Raw genomic sequence first — 20,623 nt, forward strand, 5'->3', positions numbered from 1 at the left:
TTGTCAGATAAAAGCTTTTATTTTTCTGCTGATTTTACTGCCAAACAATATTTAGATGAAAATGAAAGACTGACATAAAGTGTAGTTTCTCTGTTGCAGTAATAGCTGACCAATCACAGATCTCATTATATTGATAAATCTCTGTGGCTGAGTGAACATGTGAAGTAAAGAAGATAAGCATTAAATGCTGAGAGAAACTAACATGTTGAGTTTTTTTTGTATTATTGTCATTATTTTATATGCCCCCCCTGCTTGGTAGGCTCAAATCAAATTTGCTTTATTTTCAGATCAGGTGCCCAGAGGTTAAAAGCTCTGAAACGGTCATCAGCTGACAACTAATGGAAGTTTTGACACTTTACCAGTAGAAGATTGTCCAAACTGCGGTACATACCATAATGAAATTAAATAAAAAAAACAAACAAACTGCAGGGTTTGAAGGGGTTTCACAAAAATAATTTAAATATATAATTTTCCCAGGGTTTCCCAACCTTTTGCACACAATTGTAAAGTTTCTTTCTTTTCCCAAAGGTTTGAAAAAAACTACAACAGCTGGACACCCATCTCAGCAGTGGGGGTGGATGAATAATTCCTTATTTTAGTTATGTAATTTTTGTCATATTAATGATTCTTACTGGTAGAAACCCCATTATGGCGTTTTGCACAGCTGAAGTACACCATAATCATTCCTCAAAAGAAAACAAGAATCCAGTGCAAGCAAAGTAAGCTAGCTATATTTACACAAACATTTATTTGGCCACATTGTCGACATATTCACATAGATTCTCAAGGTTTTTAACTTGCACATGAAAAACAAGCCTTTTCACCTTCTGTAAGTCAGTGTAGAAAAAACAGTTCCCATATTTACAGAAATTCATGACAACCTTTTTATTTTGTGTAGCTTTTTACAAATACAGTAGTGACATACTAACAACTGTCCTAATGAGACTTACACACACAATGTTAAGTTGACACTGAAAAATAAAATAAAAATCAGTTCAAATCAAAAATTAAAGCCAGATGTTAGAGCAAAGTGTGGTTAACTGGGGTAAAAGAGTCTTTCTAACAGTGCATCATTTTGAGAACACACCATCATAGTGGCCACATATAAAAACTATTTATGTAAAAACGATTCCTCGGATTTTTGAAGGAGAAATCGATGATTATGATACTGTAAAATGAAGGGTGTGGTTTAAGACTACTATTCCTGTTTTTCATCATGCAGAGCATCAATGTGGACCTTGTAGTATGTTGGTCACTGAGGGGCTTCATCAGCAGCTGTCTGAGGCTCTATTACAGGAAGCTCCAGCTTCTCACACACTGTCAGCTTCAGGGTTAAATGCTGGGCAATCTCATTGGGATCAGTGTAGAGAGAAGCAGGGACATTCTGGAGGAGAGAGTAACATCTGTTACACTGACAATAATAACTACTGCACTTCATGATTTTAAATCCATATTCTTTTAACATAGGCTTTACATGAAATCTGCTGATGAATGAAGGCGTCATTTAAAAGTGAAATTATAATTAGTCATCAAACAAAATTATAGCTTTTATTCAAATACATGCTAATGCTGTACCATAGGTAAATTTAATTGGATATAGTGTTTTTCAAATACACCACATTGGAAATATACAACAACTCTGAACAGAAAGATCCCTGACCAGAGTCAGGGATCTCTTGTCATTAGGACATAACTGACCTTCAGTTCTGATATTTTGCTTTCCCTTGTGCTGAACTCTCGTAGCATGTAATTCTTCCCAGCCTGGAATCAAAAACAGGATCACCATTCATTACTCGTTAGAGCCTTGACCGTGTAATATAACTTGTGCCACATTTAAATTCTATGACTCAGTAGAAAACCCTGCACTGTACTTTGTTTCTGGTTGGAGGAAAACAACTTGCCTCATGATACAGTCGTGTGTCATTTATTCTAATCAGCACTCCGTCCACTCGTAGGAAGAAGCGCAACAACAGGAAAAAACTGGTGGGCATCACCCTCTGCATCATCAACAAGACACACAGCAACATTATATCATGATTCAATGAGTTAATACAGACATGTAAGAAACAAGTTTTGGAATCAGTCAGGAACATTTCTTTTGTGAGACAATTCCCACCATTGAACGTTGCCTGCCGAGCTCTCCCACTCCTCTCCCAGAATACAACTGTGGTGTGTAATTATAGTCAGATTCCAGGTGTGAATGTGTGCACCTATGTGAGTATGGTTCCTGCAAAGAGAGCTGGGCTCTGGGTGGCTTCCCTGAATAAATGAAGATTTAAAAGGAGCTACTGCCTCAGTAAATTAGGCTATAATTATATACGGACTGAAAGATTTGTCTTCCTCTTGTGTTAACAAAAATCTGGTCCTCATTTGAATCAACAGTATCAGCTGTTGGACATAAAGACAGCACTCACAATTTTGACACTGATCATTGAGACTCCGTGGTCATGAAGCTCGTCCTCGAACAGTAGTACGTCATCAAAGAACATGATCTGTTCCCGAGCCTTCAGCTTCTCCATGTTGATACGTTCTGCCGTCTCAGTCACCTTCAGAACAACAACAACAACAACAACAACAGGTAGAAATACAATATATAAAACAAAATGAAACACATAACACAGGTGTGGATGATATGTGTTCCATCACATTAAGGAAAGTGAACCACCTGTATCTGCACACCCTCTCCTATCAGAGTGCCTCTGTAATCTGTGGTGTATGTCCAGTCATAAGGTCTCACCACCTCTTTGGAGTGTTCAGAATCAGCTCTGCAAGGAGATCACAGAGATTCATGTTAACAACTCAGAGCTTCACATTGCGTCAAATAAATAACAACCCACACCAACTCCAGTCCTGGCACACGCAGAAACACACTCTCATGTGTACAAATGACAGTTGCACAAAGAGGGTCAGCCAAGACACAGGACGGTAAGAGCTTTATGGATTTTTTGATGCCCCACTGCTGAGGCTTGATGCTCCCAATGGCCAGTGTCACTATGACAGACAGGTCCATTGTCAATGAGTGAGTGAGTGAGTGAGTGAGTGAGTGAGTGAGTGAGTGAGTGAGTGAGTGAGAGAGAGGCAAGCAGGGCCTAAGCGAATCAATATCAAAATCAAAACACTATGTGGTGCCACAAGTAACACTGTATGGGAAACACTGCAGTAACTGTTCTGTAAATTCAATGTAGAAATGGTTTAAAATAATCTCCTGTTATCTTGAGTTGGTTGAGACATCCCCTGCTTATTGGGGAGTCCCATTTTCACCCATTACTATTATTATGTTTGTATACCTGTATTCTATGTTTTATTTCTGATTTGTGAGATAAAATGAAATGAATTTCCTTCTCCATCGTTCTAGTCAATCTCCTCTTATGCAGCTGTTGGCAGACCAGTTCAGAGGTGCATTACTGCCACCAACTGTCGCTCTCGTGTCACGTGACAACATGGCAATCTTGCTGCACAAATCATGTTACGTTGCGAAGCAGCCAGATTCATGAGATCACTGCCTGCCCCAAATATACAGCACAGACACTTAAGGGTAGGTGCCTCAGTGGAAACGGCTTTGCCAAATGGACGGACGGTATATACATCATATCTCAAATACGTGATTAAACTGTGTGTAGAGAGACTGCAGTCATTCTGAGGGAGGGGACCAACAGAGAAATATCCTGATGTCAAACAGGCTGCACTGAAACTACTATCAATGTTTGAGAATCAGTTTTTCTATTATCTACAGCTGTTCTTTGCTCTCACATATCACATTTCACAATTCAAATGTTAACAAATCAACCCTCCAGCTCTGGCCTGGGTAACACACGGATGCTCATCTTGCCTGCTCTCCTGCCATTCCTGAGCACAGGCCACCTTGACAGCATCCTCCATGTTGTTAACTCTCTTAAGGGCATCGACGGCATTGAATTCAATTCCGTAGCCATCTGTGTGATGGATGCGCAGGATGTTGTCCCCAAACAGCATCTCTGGAAGGGGCATGCTCATCTCTTCTGCTAACCTGGAACGACAAACAGCAAACAGCTGAAACCAGGACACAAACAACACTTCAGTTCAAGTATCATCAATATAACTGTAGTTTTTGTATTAAAATACTTTTACCTGTTAAACTCTTGATTTTCTGTGTGAGAACACAGAATATTCTATATCTGCCTTTTCCCCGGCTTCATTCTGGATAATGATGTGTACAACGAGTGAAATGTATAAATACCCACAGGATCCATTTGCATCATGTGATACAGCTGTGCTCCAGCTCAGTCAGCAGTCAGTCATGGTTTCAATGTCCACTGTTCTTCCATGGAAACTTTTCTAATTTAGAGTTTTTGTGCTGACATTTTTCCTGTTGTACTCGCATAAAAGCATCTGGATCTCTGGAAGTGTATAGAGTACCCTTCATCCACATAATTGTCTCTCAATGGCTATGGCATCATAGCCTCCTATTATATCCCATCGTCAGTGAGTATCACTGATCACACAGTGCAGCTGTTGTCATTAACATATACTCATGTTGAATATGTTGTGACCAGAAAATAATTATAAGATCACTGAATCTTGTTTGTTTGCTGGTTAACATGTAGTATGAGCTGCCATTAAATCCTTATTTCAAACTTGCTTTAGTAACTGACCTCAAAAACAGAAACATTTGTAAATGAGCAACTAGCTGTATTAAAACACAGCATAATAGAGAGGGAGAGCAGGGGGGTCTCAAAAATTAGCTTTTCTATTAATTAATGATATAAGAAATACATAAAATCCAATTAAAATCTAATGTCTTGTCATCTGTAATCTTAAGTGTGTGCACCTCTGCTTTGCTCAGATAGCCTTACTTTTTCTTCTGTCAATAAAGTGTGAAACACAATTGATTTGTAAATAACAGGGTGTTTTTATGTATCACAGCTCATGAGCTGCTTCGTTCTGTACTCTGTAATTATTGTGTGACTTTGGTGTCAGATCAGCAGCTGGACTGCACGTCATGGCCTCCGTATAGTGAAGCTGCAGTGATGACTCCTCATCACGCTGCTTTGTGAAGTTTTATGTTAACCACAAAAACAAGGATGCCGAATACAATGGATGTAGGATACTAATTACAAATAAATCAGCACTCATGTTTATAACAGCTGATAAGCAACAAGAAATAGGTACCTGAGCTATTTTATTACCAGTATCTTCCATTAGTCCAACAACCACACATCGGTGTAACTCCACTGTTGGCAACACACTAACCCCAGTCAGCTGACCACTGAAGAGCAGAACAGATTGAATTTGACAGATTGTTAAAATAGCAAATACACTTCTAACCAAGACCTGTCTTATATCGAGGAGTAGTCATGTGCGTTGTTGGCACATTGTTATCTTAAGGTGATGGAAAGGGGCTGACCGACAAAAACCTGGTCTTCAGTCAGTGGTGCAGTATTTCACTGCTATTTTAAGGGCGCATTGTCAAGAGAGTAATATGCACCTGCAACGGCAGGTGTGCAACGTGCCTGTGACACACAAGCAGAGTGTGTTGAAAATGTGCTTCATATGGTTTGGATAAGTCAAGAGGAACATTAGAGTACAGCCTCAGAAGGTTGAAGTATTCTTTGCGAGATATCACTACGTTGCCGTGCGGTGTCCAAGAGACATTCATGACTGTCTCTTGGACATCCATGACACACGAGGCTCTGGTGTTTTTTCTTACTACCTGGTAAATCCTCCACCAACAAGTAAAAGTTAAAAGTACATACTAAAGTAAATGGAACATCTCACCGTTCAATGTCTTTGGATTTCATGATGTGGTTTTTGGCAGCAGTCACTTTCCATGGTCCAAAGGTGAAGTCCTGCTTACTGCTCTTGAAACCATGTGACATCATTGTGGACAGAGAGGCCAACATCAGCTACAAGAGAGATGATCAGCAGATTGGACTAACAGAGGAAACAGTCGGGCTTGAACTTTACAGTCAAAGGAGGAAGAAAAGATACAAATGAAAGAAATGAGGCATTTCACAATGACATACCTTCACCTGTGCCATCTGTTCGTGCCCACCCACACTCACATTTAAACTACACTGATGCTGAAGGAGTTTATAATTGGTAAATGTTGGTTGTGATTAGTCTTGATCTCCATTACTATATCTGTTTGAATGCTGAAGGACCACACACCTTATGTTTTGTTTAAAAAAAAAAAGGAAGAAAGAAAGGAAGAAAAGAAGAAAAAAAAACGTTCAAAAATCGCTCTCTACAACCTCCTGTAAAAACACAAAGAAATTCACTTTATCATTAACAATCGCCAAACGTCATCAAACTCAGCATATAGGTACTAATTTGAACTAAAATCAAACTTTCAAATGAATCGTTCGTTATTTATCCACCACACATTATCGAACACACATTTGCTTGGTTGAACTGATAAACCAAAAATACCAATTAAAAACTATTGAAAATGTATTTCCTGCTATTCTCGTAAAGAAATGAAATGTAACAATTCCAGATGTAGCAGACTTTGCTATCGCCTTAGTTTGTATCATGCAAAATCACAACATTGAATTAAACGCTGTCGGCTCTGACTCAGACTACAATGTTGACAGCGGCCTACAGTACGTGGGCCGGAACATTACAGACAACGAACAAACACCAGAACAAACACCAGAACAACTGAGAGATACAGCCTAGATTAGTAGAAATAAATCCGTTTACCTCGGTGGTGTTGTCAACTATATCATACATTCATGTCATGGCGGGTACCTGGGTGCGTCAATAAAAACTGTCCGGTCATGTTAGCTACTCTTACGCGTTAGTTCCATGGTCTACGGGCTTTATGTGCACCCTGCTGTTACCATGGCGCTATTTCCCATGATTCCTCACTGCAAACATTTTGTCTGCCCGGGGTCGTCTATCATAAATCGCATAACATTCGACTTGGGCTGACTATTACACTATTAAATATTCAAAGTGGAAGATACCATCGATCAAAACTTCTGAAATAAGATACATGATAGAGAGGATATGGGCAATACATACAAAATACAACCAAATTAATAAATAAAATAAAATATAATGCAACACATAAATAAAGAAAATGAAATAAAAATATTCAAGGTATTAAAAAAAAACACCCGCAAAACTATATCTACAGGGTTACCATCTAACAAAAAAGTTTCTGTTTTTATTTATTTACTATTTTTCCATTGATCCATGTGATGAATCAATATAGTGTCAGAATACTACTTTGAATTGTGTTGTGGTTTTATTTTTTACAATCAGTTTCATCATAAATTTAAAAAAAAAATTTTTTTCTAAATGAATAGTTGAACCAAAACTATTTCATACACAAGGCTTTAATAAAATGATAATATGCGTAATACACATTTTCTGTCAATATCGTCACAGAATCTTGAAAGTATCTGGGTTACAGGATAAATCAAATGTATAATTTTAAATGTATATATTTTATATTTTGTATTTCTAAAATTCCAAGCTGACGTCCTCTTAATATTTTCAAATCTAGAGTTCTATGACAACTAGGCAGGAGTTATGAACCTCTGGCAAAGTAATTAGTAAACTAATATGACTATTATCACATTTTTTTGTGCCAATACCATGCCAGTTCATTGCATTATTCTCAAGAGACCAGTTACTTGAATTCCATATTTCTTGAGGAATTCTGTATGTCAGTAAAAATCTGTTTTCATTTGGTAATTGTGTCACCAACAGTATGTCATTTTTAATCCAGCTATCAATATTTTATTTTTAAATCTAATATTTTTATTGTTCCAAATTAAACATTTATAGGGAGAACATATGTATTTATAAATAATTAATCATGGGGACAATGACACTTGTTTATGGTAGTTAGACAATTTAACAGGGATTTTATTTACATCAAAATTGCAGTAGAGGAGGACTTCAATAGGAATCCTGACATAATACCTGCTACTTTTTCAAAATATGTCAAAACAGTTTAGATTTATACATTATTAAACTCTGTATTATTCATTCTTACAACTTGTGGAGGTAGGCTATACAGTTCAAAAGTGGATTTTTAATGGAATTCCAATCTCCGCATAGGATTAATTTAGTAAAAGTTCTCAGAATTGTAGAAATTTCCTTCCCCAACTCTTTGAAAAGATTTCTATTCCTGGAACAAGAATCTTGTTCCTCCTGCTCTCAGAGTCCTTCAAATGCTGTTTGACAAACTCCAGTAGACTGTCACGTTTCCATCTAGTCTCTCTACCATAAAGGCTTGACTGATGGAGAGCTGCTGAGATCCTTCCAGCAGGTTCTCTCTCTCTGTAGAGGACCTCTGAAGCTCTATTAGAGGGACTGTTCGATTTTTGGTCTCCTCCCCTGACCAAGGCTTTTCTTGCTCAGTTGGTTGCTTCCAGACTTCTTCCATTTCAGATATTGAATAATTCATACTCCAAAGCTTTAGAAATGGTTAAATACTCTTGCCCTGATCTAAGGCTCTCCACAATTTTATCATGAAAAGATCATATGTAGAACTCTTTTTTTTTTCATTCATGACTTCATTTTCATATTATTTTGTTTTTGTTTACCTAAATGTTTTTTATTCTGTTATTCAGACTGCTCTCTTTCTCATCTGATGTCCCTTGTTTGTTAAATGTTTTTCTATGCCTTAATGCTTGTACATAAATCTTTCATAACTAAAAAAAATAATAATAATTTACATCCCCTCTTATATAGAAAGTAGGAGTGAAACAGGAACATGTTCTCTTCCAGAAGTACAAGAATGCCATTCAAAACTGATGTTTGTAATAAAGCAAACAAAAAATAATCTAGACTTGAAACTAACACAAGGCATGTTGTGTGGTGCAATCCATACATGTAGATAATGGCTGTATCAAATACTGTTGTTTATTCCAGTTTCTGGTCTTAGTGGCCTTTAATGAATTGTTTCAAATAAGCCTTTGGACCATTGCAGGTTAAGGTGGATTTACACTTGTGTACAGAGGTAAAACTGTATACCTTTTATGTGCTCTGAGGTTAAACAGCCCAGATAAATATGTGTTATTATAAATCATGTGCTTGTTAAAAGTATATAGGCTCATTATGAGTTATTATGTTGGTGTGGTGAGCAGGAAAATCTTTGGTTGGGGGCAGCACCATAGATGATAGAAAATAAACTCCTGAAACACACATTTAAAAAAAAAAAAAGTAAAACAGGTGAAATAAAAGCTGAAGGAGAGATCGCATCAAAGAAGCTGGTGACATGAGATCAGAGCTTCAGATCCTGCACTGCTGGAGCTGTGCCAACTTTATTCAGGAGGGAAACAGAATAAGGCGAGGAGAAAACATTTAGAAGGATTTGTAAAAATCAACATACGTTGATGTAATACTTCACTTCAGTCATATTTTCATGTAGTGGTGTGCTACAGCACCTCCAGCAGGCTCTCACTCCAGAGAGCCAGGACCAGACTGAGCTTGGCCTCCTGGGTGGGCAGCTGGAGCTGGGCCACAGCCAGCTGCTCGGCCTGTTGGAGCTGTCGCAGGGCCTGGAGGTGGGACAGAGGGAACTTCAGGCCCTGCAGAGACAAAAAAATAAGTTTCTGGGTTTGGACAACTGGGGAAATTATCAACAAAACATTTACGCATGCATCACATATATCAAGGACTGCGCCTGGCCAGTACTTTATGTATTCACCTAGGTACAGGACAGAGTGCTTCAGGTATTCATTTATGTCCACTGCTATCAAAATCTACGTCAGCAGTTGTGACCACAGACTGAGCCAGACTCGCCGACCCCCCTTTTTTTTGCTGTGCAATGGCTAACACACCCTCACCACCCCGCACTGATTTGTGACAGAGTCACTCAATACTTCCTGACTTTCTACCATGTGTAAGGAAGTCAGCCCCAAGTCCACATATTCTTATCCTGACCTATTTCGTTTAATACAGACATCATTCATATATAGTTTCATTTTTGGCTGGACCACAACAGCAGGGTCTTCGTCCCACACTCACTCACTCACTGATCATATCTCCACCATTGGTCAGCCAAATGCCACGTGACTGAGTTTCCCCATTGACCGTTGCTCTTTCAAAATAATATGGTACAAACAGGTTTTATTAGGGGGCATTTACAGTCTGCGGTGTTTCCAATTTAGCACATTTGTCACTAGATTTACAGACTTTCTTTCAAATAAGACTGGGTATAAACCTGGTACATGGCTGGTCCGTGTATGGGTGCCAACCGTGGGCTTAGGGGTTAGGATTACACAGTCTCTATTATGAATTATTTTGTTAGCTTAGAATTAATTTCTTAATACTAAGAAGTTTGTTTAGACAGCACTTCATAAGCAAAATCAAGGGGGTGAAAAAAGAAAAATCACCGTCATCCTGTCAGCGCTACAAGAACCGCAGCAAGAGAACAGTGAGTTAACAGCTCACCTTGGAGACATCATGTTCCTCCTCTTCATCACAAGCTTCACCCATCATGTGGCTTTCCCTCTGGTTCTTCAAAGAATGTAAGACAAAGACAACCAGCTCTGTGGCCTCATCCTGGAAAACGCACACAATTTTTTTGTTGGATATCTGACAATTGCTGGCAGGATTCTGATAATTGGAAAAATTATGAATATCTGATTCAATTATCGCCTAGATCCTTAAATTTACGGCCTTAATGGACTTACCGTTCTTTCTTGACTTTGCTCCACTGTTACTACCATGTGGTCTTTACACCTCAAGCACACCATATCCTCCAAGGCAGGAATCCTCTCAGCTGAGAGAGAGAGAGAGAGAGAGAGAGCGAGAGAGAGAGAGAAAGAGAGAGAGAGAGAGGCAGACAGACAGACACACACAAACAAAATGAGCATGTCATATACGGTCCCCCTGTAGATACTGGAACACACAATAACCACAAACGGACTCACAAGGTGTGAGCAGCTGCTGGCTATATGGTGGCAGCCTGTTCATGATAAAGTCTCTCTTCATGTGAGTGGAGCGAACTTCCAGCATCCCCGTTTCCAATTCAGCAGCCAGAGATCTGAGGGCAGTGGCCAGCCGACTGCTGGTGTCTCGGCCTTCACTGCTACCCTACACATACAAATACACAGGTGAGAAATCCAGATGGACCCAATGTGAATATTTGTGATGTGAATAAATACTGGTATGTGTTATTCTGAAGAGGTCTGTATTTGTGGCTCCACCAACTATAGCCATAAAAATGGCTGTTTACACCTTTGGTTGAGATGAGCAAAGGCAAGTGCAATTTTATGGCAAAACGACTCCCAGAATCCCCTTGTGTTGTCTGACATGTATAAACATTATCTCAGCTCACCACCCCACTAGCCTCAATTTGGGTCCATTGCTTCCCATGGAAACAGCAACTATTGAGAGTGAGTGAGTGAGTGAGTGAGTGAGTGAGTGAGTGAGTGAGTGAGTGAGTGAGTGAGTGAGTGAGTGACTCTTGGAACAAAAGCTTCAAGCACAGCTAGCAACAAGTTTCTAATAAAACAAAAAATATTGCATATTCTACACAGACACATACATATACACACCATTCAGCCACACTGTTAAAACGACTGACAGGTGAAGTGAATAACATTGATAACCTTGTTACAACTGCACCTGTCAAGGGGTAGGATATGGTGGGCAGCAGGTAAACAGTCACCTCTTAAAATTAATGTGTCGGGGAAGTGTAAAGGTCTGAGCCAGATCTTCACAACAGTTCCCAGTATGCAGTGGTCAGTACCTACTAAAAGTGGTCCAAGTAAAGATACTGGTGAACCGGCGCCAGTTTCATGGGCGCCCAAGGCTCATTGATGTGTGTGCGAAGCAAAGGTTGGCCTGTAGCACAAACTGGTGAAAACTTAAATGCAGGTGATGTTGGAAAACTGTCAGAACACACACTGCATCACATCGTGCTGTGAATGAGGCCGCTGCCCATGCTGACTCCTGTCTACCACTGCAACCGCCTACAATGGGCACGAGAGTGTCAGAGATGGACCATGGAGCAGCGGAAGAAGGTGGCCTGGTCTGATGAATGACATTTTCTTTTACATCATGTGGATGGCTGTCGTTTACCTGGGGAAGAGGTGGCAGCAGGATGCACTATGGGAAGAAGGCATTGTGATGCTCTGGGCAATGTTCTACTGGGAAACCCTGGGTCCTGGCATTCATATGAGTTACTTTGAAACGTACTGTGGCAGGTCAAGTACACCTCTTCATAGCAATGGTATTCCCTGATGGCAGTTGCCTCTTTCAGCAGGATAATGTGTCCTATCACATTTCAAAACTTGAACATGACAGAGTTCAAGGTGTTGACTTGGCCTCCGAAAACCCCAGATCTTAATCCGATCAAGCATCTGTGGGATATACTGGACAAACAAGTCCAATCCATCGTGGCCCCAGTTTACAGGCCTTAAAGGATCTGATGAAGTCTTGGTGCCTGATACCACAGGACAACTTCAGAGTCCAGGCCTCAACAGGTCCGGGCTGTTTTGGCATGCTACAATATCAGTCAGGTGATTTTAATGTGGCTGAACACATGTAAATATGACATATGTGTAATATGCACTGTCTTTGACAAATGTTGGGATCTTGGACAAGCTCATCAAAACAATGCTCTACAGTGCCACCAGTTGTCATGAACTCTACAGGGTATTTTTAAGTTGTTAATTCTGAATTCAGCCCGAAGTGATCAGTGAATAATGTCTTAGGATCCAGTGCCAGCTCATAGATTAAAGGTCCCTTATTTTACACTTTTCCAGTGTTTTATTTGAAGTGTTTATCCATAAGAAGATATATTTGAGGTTTTAAGAACCAAAAACCATCTCAATGTAGTTTTACATCTCCTCTTTCGGGCTTCTCTCTGGAGCTCTAGTAACAACAGGTTGGTGAACTCACTGTTTTCTGAGTGATCTAATACAATATAGCAATATAGCAGGTTAACACTCTGTTGCTGTCACACTTTGTTGTGACATCACAAAGTTACAGAAGTCCTGATGGCTCGTTTTGAAGCTCAGTTTATGAATAGAGGCTGTGTGCATCTCTCTGTGGACTGAGCGCTTTGATACTTTCACAGTATTAATATAGAACCCAGACTTGCTTTATAATGAAAAAAGACATGGACATCTCACTTTTACAATATAGGACTTTTACAAAACAATACATCAGTCTGGGAGTGAAAGCATTTCTTAGTTCCTAATTGTGATGATGGGGTGAAACTGTCATTTGCATCTGGATAACTGTTGAAGGCTGGATGTTTTCCAAAATCCATACAACTTCTATTACGCACATGGACATGTTCACATGTGGGTATGGTGCTTACAGTCCATAAATCTGGACTCGCAAGGATCCGTGCAGGTTCTTCCAGATGGCAAACTTTACATCAAACAAACCCTTCTAGGTACATAGTTACCAGTAAGAGTCTTCTGGGCATGCCCTCTCTCAGGCTGACTTCAGTCCTGCTGCTGTCACATAGAAAGCTGGGAAATATGTCCAACATCAGATCTCCCCATGACCTGAGGTAAGGACAGGTAGAAAGGACAGGTGAGAGAGTGTCACTCTTTATCAGCCACATCACAGACGGACAACTAACAAGTGCCAAGATTTATTTTCACACTTCCATACACCTGCTGGTCACCTGTCTGAACAAAACATGACTAAACATGTTCAAAAACTCATGAAACTTTGCAAACATGTCTAGCCTGGTGAAAATGTACACCAACAAAATTTCAACTAGGCCGTTCCTATCCACGCGGTTTTGCCTATATATACAAAAATTGGTAGGCACATGTAAAATTCCAATAGATGTTAGAAAAACATTGGGATAAGCAGTGACTCCACTGTACTGACTCTCTACTGTACATGAATTCGTGCAACCTCAATCATATTTTTATGCTTCAAGTCTGTTTTCTCGTTTTACATACAGAACTACAATGATTGCGTTTTGGGTGAAGATGTGCACTACGCCTCCTGTGTAGACGCAACGTTAAAGTGAGGGAGAAGGGGAGCTCTCTTACATTCTCTGGTAAGTGCTGAGAGTCAAGTGGGTGGAGTGGTCCACTCCTGCTGGAGTGCTGGCTTGATGGATGGTGCCTCTGGGAAAGTACAGAAGATCTCCAGCCTGTGGAGAGAGAGGATGATTGATACTCACATGATAAAGTTGGATTGCTGAAGTCTCATATTAGCTTTGACTGAACGGTCTGCCTCCCATTTCTCTTTCTTGCCTTCTATGTACTGTGACTGTACTGTGTTACTGTACTGTGTTAGACTGAGCATGTGTCTATTATTTTGTCCACATTAACAGCACCAAACCAAGTTTCAACATGGATGGATGGAACTGTACCTTAAGTATAATTAGATGGAGCTGTACCTTAAGTATAATATCATGGGTAGGGCTGCCGATCCGCTCCACTGATTCCAGGCTGTACTCTGCTGCCAGTCTAACAGTAGGATTGTAGAGAAGCCACCGTTTCTGTCCCTCCAGCTGCAGGATAAATACCTGGGCAAAGAGCACCATCAGCATAAGGACAAAATGCACTGAGACCTCCAAGTATCAGCTGATCAGGGTATGTATTGCAAACTTCCCACATGCAGGATACAGAATTCAGGCTTATAAAACATTATAACCTTCATGAAGAAAGATTTATTGCAGGACATCAGTTTTGGCTAGGTGTTCCTAATAAACTGAATGAAGGTATGCTGTAAATATGAAGTCAAGTCACAGATTCATTATTGTACCTCAACATCATCATAGTGAGCTGGAAGACCCTGGGACTCCTGTGGTGTGATGTAGACATTGGATCCCACCAAGGCTCCAAAAAAACTCTCGAGCTTCTCCTGGATCCTCCACAATTCATCCTGGCAACACACAGGAAAACCACATGAGCTACTTCTGACAAAGCTTCATTGAAGTGTCTGATCTGAGGTTTGTTGAAAAGATTTTCACCACGTTTATTTGACCGCATTAGGCCGAATACACTTACTTTGAATGTGCTTTATGAATGTAATGTCATTTAGAAAAATATCAGCAGTGGTATATATTCTGGTCTGATACATGCTGCTGTAGGAAGTCGTCATTCATTTGCTGGAGGTTGGGATATCACTGAGATCATGTTAAATTTTCCACTGAATGTTTCATCATTCCAAATCTTGTTTATCTGCAAAATTCTTTTGTTTTTTAAATTTTTTTTAATCTTGTATAGAATACTGTCCATTCACATAACTGCTGCTGTTATTTTTCAAGTAGTTGGATGAAATAACCTTCAGTTATGGGCTGAGTTAAATGTGTTGGATGATGTCAGTTTTATCAAACATTTCAGGGCTGCAGAGTGCGACCATAATCTGTCTAGTGCAACTAAACATTTTTATTGGTCGGTCGTCTGGCTTTCAACAGGTCTGTGTGTGTGGTGTTATTTTTTCCCCACCTGCATTCTGCAAAGACTTGCCCCTAATCTGCCTTTGATTGGGTCTGACCCTAATATTCAGTGTGTGTGTGTGTGTGTGTCTCTGTGAAACTGTGCCGTGGGCTCCTCGAGCGACATCACAACCTTAAAACACACCTCTAATTCAATATAAACAAAACTACTGAATGTTTTTTCATCCAGACAAATTCCGTGGTGCCAGTCACACTTGTCCCTGACCCTGAAGGGCCCAGACCTGACATCATCAGGAGGTGGTAAGTGCTCTACCACCTAAATGAAGACGTGCACCAGGACATATTTAAGGTACACCGAAACTTTTTCACCACGTAGCCAATGAAAACAGTTAGTCCTTTATTTTGTCTGTATTTCTGCTTCAGATTATTGATGTCATAAGGTCTTAATTTATTTATTAATGAGCACTTTGGTTCGCCACAGTCCTCCATTTTGTAGCTTGCTTGCTGTGCAATTGCATTGTGGGAGAATAGTAAATCGAGTGTTTTTTTTGTTGGCATACTGATATTTTTCAGTGTTCTCAAGTCAGTGAAGTCAGTTTTCAAGAGTGAACACAAAAACCTTTTAGAATGAGTCTATAATACAGAAGTGAAGCACAGCACCTTTTAAAGTCTTTACGGTGAACAGTTGTCAAGTTACATTAGTATTTATTTAGAGCTGTGCTTGTGTCCTCTTGATGAATCCAAGTCCAGAAAATACACGTGGCTCTCAACGCTCCACTATGTTCACCTGCCAGTCTTTACCCGTGTCTCCTTTCTAGTGCTGAGCAGGTCGTGTTCGGTGGCTAAGTAGGTCGTGGGAATATAAGCTTTGGGACTGACTGCAGGGAAAAAAGAAAAATCACTCTTAAAAGGGCCGATGCACCTCCACTCCATAATCTAAACAGCAGTGTACAGCAAAGCAAAATAAAAATGTATAACTACAACCATGTACCCACACAGACTGGAGATAAAATATATTCTCTATGAACAAAATATTATTGTCAGTGCAGCAAATTGAGATTGAAACAAGGATCAGGTTTCGGTATCTGATCATTTTGACAGATCTAGTGTCCGTGTTAGAATTATCCAGCGGAGTGGGATAGGACACAAATTCACTGCTGTAAGTCCTAAACATCTTGAGTCAGGACATGTACTATAAAAGATGTATGAGAGGAGCTGGCTGCCCATCCTACTGATTTCCCATCAAGCCAACAGTGACATAAATCAATTAATTCTCTCTGAGTGTTGTCTAACACCTTTGTCTCATTTTATTGTTATATAACTTATGATTGCTGTAAATAAGATTAACTGACTTACTGTCATGGCATGGCCACACACAGTATTATGAAGGGAGCAGTTACCTGTTGCTGTGATATGTCGCCTCTACTTAACCCTGAGGTAAACTGTCCTGTTGGTACATCAAGGTAACTGGTGAGAAGTGTTACTGACCTGTCTCCTACTACAGGGAGTCGCAGCCCTGACCTGCCCCTCTGATCACAATCACTCACTAGTCACTGGCCTCTAGTGAATCAAATGTGCCCATCCAAACATATTTCCAACCACCAAATATCTCAGCAAGTTTGTTTATAGATTGTTATAATTGTATTTTATATACAATGATGACAAAGCCAGCAGACTTTGGAGTTTACTGAAAGTTGTCAGTTTTGGTTTTCAGTGAATCATCTTGAAAACTATCAAACACAAGGCAAAGTTGGTGAGTCAATGACATTTAAGTTCAGCAGCAATATCCACAAGTGGTGCTGGTTCATAGATGATGTATTCTTTGTCTTTGGTGAAGCCCCCAACCGTTCCTCTAGTGACAGCAATGGACATTTGTTTTGACTGATCCATACACTCACCGACGAATAAATATCCCCCACACCATTACACCACCACCACCACCACCACCACCACCACCAGCAGCCTGAACAGAAAGCGAGACTCATCAGACTAGGCAACGTTTTTCCAAGCTTCTATTGTCTAATTCTGGTGCAAATTGTAGCCTCAGTTTCCTGTTCTTAGATGACAGGATAGCAGCCGGTGTGGTCTTCTGCTGCTGTCGCCCATCTGCTTCAAGGTTCAACGCGTTGTTCGATCAGAGATGCTCTTCTGCATACCTCGGTTGCAATGAGAGGTCATTTGAGTTACTGTTGCCTTTCTATCAGCTCGAACCAGTCTGGCCATTCTCCTCTGACCTAACAAGGCATTTGCACCCAGAGAACTGCCGCTCACTGGATATTTTCTCTTTTTTGGACCATTCTCTGTAAACCCTAGAGATGGTTGTGTGTGAAAATCCCAGTAGATGTGAAATACTGAGACCAGCCCGTCTGGCACCAACAACCATGCCACGTTCAAAGTCACTTAAATCACCTTTCTTCCCCATTCTGATGCTCTGTTTGAACTTCAGCAGATCGTCTTGACCACGTCTAAAAGCCTAAATGCATTGAGTTGCTGCCATGTGATTGGCCTATTAGATATTTGCGTTAAACAGTTGAACAGGTGTACCTAATAAAGTGGTCGGTGAGTGTATATCTCTATATACTGAATGTATATAAATGAAAACTGATGCAGGCATTCACAGAATAAATTATTATATATTTGATGATACTGTTGGTTTTCTTAAAGCTCCATCACAGAAGCAAACATTACATTTGAACACCATGTCTAAATATTTGGAAAAGATGTAAGAGCTTTGTCACTATGTTTGACCCTCTTCACATTACACAGTGTCCTGCTGTCAGTATACAAATATTAATTAGGTGCAACTTTAAGGAATGTATTGTAAGTAATTAACTGACAGATGGATTAACATTAGCAGTAACATAATTTGGCCCAAAGACAACATGATATTCTCTGTGGGCAGCACTCTCACCTTGAACCTCTGTGGCTGGTGAAACTGGATGGTGGCCTTATTCTGAACCAAGTACTTATTGAGAACACTGCTCTTCACTTGCCCTTCCTTGTTGAGCACTTTTTTCTTGCCATTGATGCAGCGAACGACATTGATGTCCCTGTAGTAACTCAGACCCTGAGAGCACAAGCTCTGCAGGTCAGAAAGCTGGAACAAAGACTGGTAGTAGGATGCTGTGCTTGAATCAGACCTCTGAAGATGGAGAGGTTTCTTCTCCCAGTACTCCCTGAAGAACTGCTCTGTCCCCATTGGCTGGATGAGGCTCTCGAACAAGCTGACAGGGCTTTGGAAGCACAGAGGGGCCGGAGTGTCATTTTGCTCTACCCTGCTCAGTTTAGGTTGGAGCTGCTCATCATCACTACTCCGTCTCTTCACATTCTTTGTTTTGCTTTTCTTTGGCATTTTAACCTAAGGAAAAGAAACAAAGATACCATCAGTGTGATGCTGGCATGAAATAAGGCTGAATCTGGTGGTCTCCCTCTCCCTCAGCTGAGTCTTTGTCTTTGTCTTCCTGAAGGCCTATGGTTTGGAGTCAGATGCACTACTTCATTCCTGCTGGTGCCTTCAGGCTCACCATGTAGGGCGGGTTACAGGCAGACTAGTCGATCCGTTGACCAGGGGGTTTGAATGCCTTTTAATTACTCTATTTTTTTTATTTTTTATTCCTGCTGACGGTTTATATTGTCTAAAATGAAAGTTTAGGACCGGAGAACTGTGTTGTTTTTAGCCTCCTGTCATGTTAAAGTTAGTAAACACAGTTTACATGGAAATTACGAATCTGCAACCACGTTTGTTCGACAGACTCAACCGTAATCACAGATCACCAGACAACAAGGAGCATCACACAGCCTCACAAGTGCAGCTTTGCTTTTGTCATGACTAACAACTCTGTGCTGTCAAACTGGGCATCTTGATGACAGTCAAGATTATATCGTTGTCAAACAGTATTTCTTAGAAATACTTAAAATATTTTGTGGTGTTCCTCCCTGTGTGTGTGTGTGTGTGTGTGTGTGTGTGTGTGTGTGTTGTCGGCTGACAGGCAGAGGAAACTGTCAGCAACACCCGATGTTCAGCCAACAACCTGCTCCACTCTGTATGTTGTTGATGTCAAAGGTTTGCATTGGGGACATCTAATAACCACAATTACTCACTCACCTTCCCATCAACGTCTGAGATCAGCCGTGTCCAGACCCACGTGAACCGAGTTGTGTTTCCCTTAATATGTCCGACAGGAAACTTGTACTAGCGTGGTGATAGCAAGATAAGCCTCTTACTGCAGAGAGCAGTTCGAGGCTGTACTTACTCCAAAGCGCCACTTGGTGGAGGAAGCTGAACACTGCAGCCAGAGTTCATATTAAACCAGCACGTTGGCTGCATAAGAAGATAAGGTGCAGATGCTATTTGATGTGAAAGCTGAATTAAATGAAATTATACAAAGATATTGCTGGGTGCACTATAAACAGTATATATATTTTTTTCCATCTAGTATCCCTTACCCATATGCAAGTAAGCCAGCCTCCTTTGTCTCTACCAGCTACTCAAGGGCTTATTCAAATGGTACCTAATCATCTGCCACTGGCTCAAGTGCCACCATGTCTCCTCCCCCCTTGTGCTGCCACATCAAGTGTACCCGTCTGTATCAGCCCAAGGGCCTAACACAGGTCAGACAACCCATAACCTTCATAGTAAACTACCACAAGCACAGGGTCCCATCCTATTCAATAAGATTCCACCCACCACTGTTCCTCATGTTTTGTCAACTGGTTTGAGGCATTCTGCCTCCCTTCCACATAATATTGCTCCATACCAATATCAGAATGTACTTCAGCAGTCTGTACTGCAGCCTCAATCATAATATCTTGATCCCCAGTTTCAAACGCCCTACAACACAATGGAGTTTCCCCTACTCTAACCTTTTCTTTGCCTGTGGTTCCTGTACAGCAGATGACGGGTTCAAGATATTCACAAGTTGAGGGACCCTCATTCCCTAATTTCAACCATAACACGCCCTATGAATTTTTAATGTTGAAGATGACCCTCACTAACCTACCAGTAGAGGAGCCTGAACTGTACAAATATTATATCTTTTTGACAATGTTAAATCTCCCTTAAGTTGCTATGGAGATGCTGAGGGGTTTCACAACTTTGCAATTAGAGTGAGATCATTAGTGGGAATGCTGCAGCCATCAGCCACCATTCTTCACTGAGCTACACTGCACCAGAAAGGGAGCCACAACTTCATATAAGGTATCCCTGTGCATATTGCCAATCTACCTCTCATTACCTTACCAACTATAAAAATCTGAAAGTCTTAAGCAGTGGCAAAATGGCTAAAGGAGCGCAGCAGA

The 20,623-nt window shown here is 40.5% G+C and overlaps 2 protein-coding genes across 5 annotated transcripts; both read right to left on the reverse strand.

The window, feature by feature from the left end:
• Nucleotides 1-720: 720 nt before the first annotated feature.
• On the reverse strand, nucleotides 721-6,791 carry tiprl (TIP41, TOR signaling pathway regulator-like (S. cerevisiae)). Of its 4 annotated transcripts, XM_023404859.2 has the most exons (9): nucleotides 6,682-6,791; nucleotides 6,003-6,147; nucleotides 5,755-5,882; nucleotides 3,830-4,006; nucleotides 2,666-2,765; nucleotides 2,415-2,546; nucleotides 1,902-1,997; nucleotides 1,699-1,761; nucleotides 721-1,384 (listed from the first exon to the last, which is right to left on the reverse strand). In XM_023404859.2, exons 2-9 carry the CDS (start codon nucleotides 6,015-6,017, stop codon nucleotides 1,253-1,255), a joined length of 843 nt encoding a protein of 280 aa, XP_023260627.1. In that variant the 5' UTR covers nucleotides 6,018-6,147; nucleotides 6,682-6,791; the 3' UTR covers nucleotides 721-1,252. The 4 variants fall into 4 exon arrangements, with proteins under 4 accessions (XP_023260627.1, XP_023260626.2, XP_087029693.1 ...); XM_023404858.2 differs by lacking the exon at nucleotides 6,003-6,147 and having other exon boundaries at nucleotides 6,682-6,704; XM_087173567.1 differs by lacking the exon at nucleotides 6,682-6,791 and having other exon boundaries at nucleotides 6,003-6,654.
• Nucleotides 6,792-9,227: 2,436 nt separating this feature from the next.
• On the reverse strand, nucleotides 9,228-19,499 carry riox2 (ribosomal oxygenase 2). The gene is made up of 10 exons (XM_023404877.2): nucleotides 19,431-19,499; nucleotides 18,237-18,683; nucleotides 14,689-14,808; nucleotides 14,321-14,449; nucleotides 13,968-14,071; nucleotides 13,364-13,466; nucleotides 10,875-11,037; nucleotides 10,635-10,723; nucleotides 10,393-10,503; nucleotides 9,228-9,527 (listed from the first exon to the last, which is right to left on the reverse strand). Exons 2-10 carry the CDS (start codon nucleotides 18,675-18,677, stop codon nucleotides 9,375-9,377), a joined length of 1,413 nt encoding a protein of 470 aa, XP_023260645.1. The 5' UTR covers nucleotides 18,678-18,683; nucleotides 19,431-19,499; the 3' UTR covers nucleotides 9,228-9,374.
• Between the last annotated feature and the right edge of the window lie 1,124 nt (nucleotides 19,500-20,623).

This window comes from Seriola lalandi, unplaced genomic scaffold, assembly GCF_002814215.2.
Source record: "Seriola lalandi dorsalis isolate HSWRI2012SDOR001 ecotype SW California unplaced genomic scaffold, Sedor1 jcf7180002054256, whole genome shotgun sequence".
Classification (NCBI taxonomy): domain Eukaryota; kingdom Metazoa; phylum Chordata; class Actinopteri; order Carangiformes; family Carangidae; genus Seriola; species Seriola lalandi.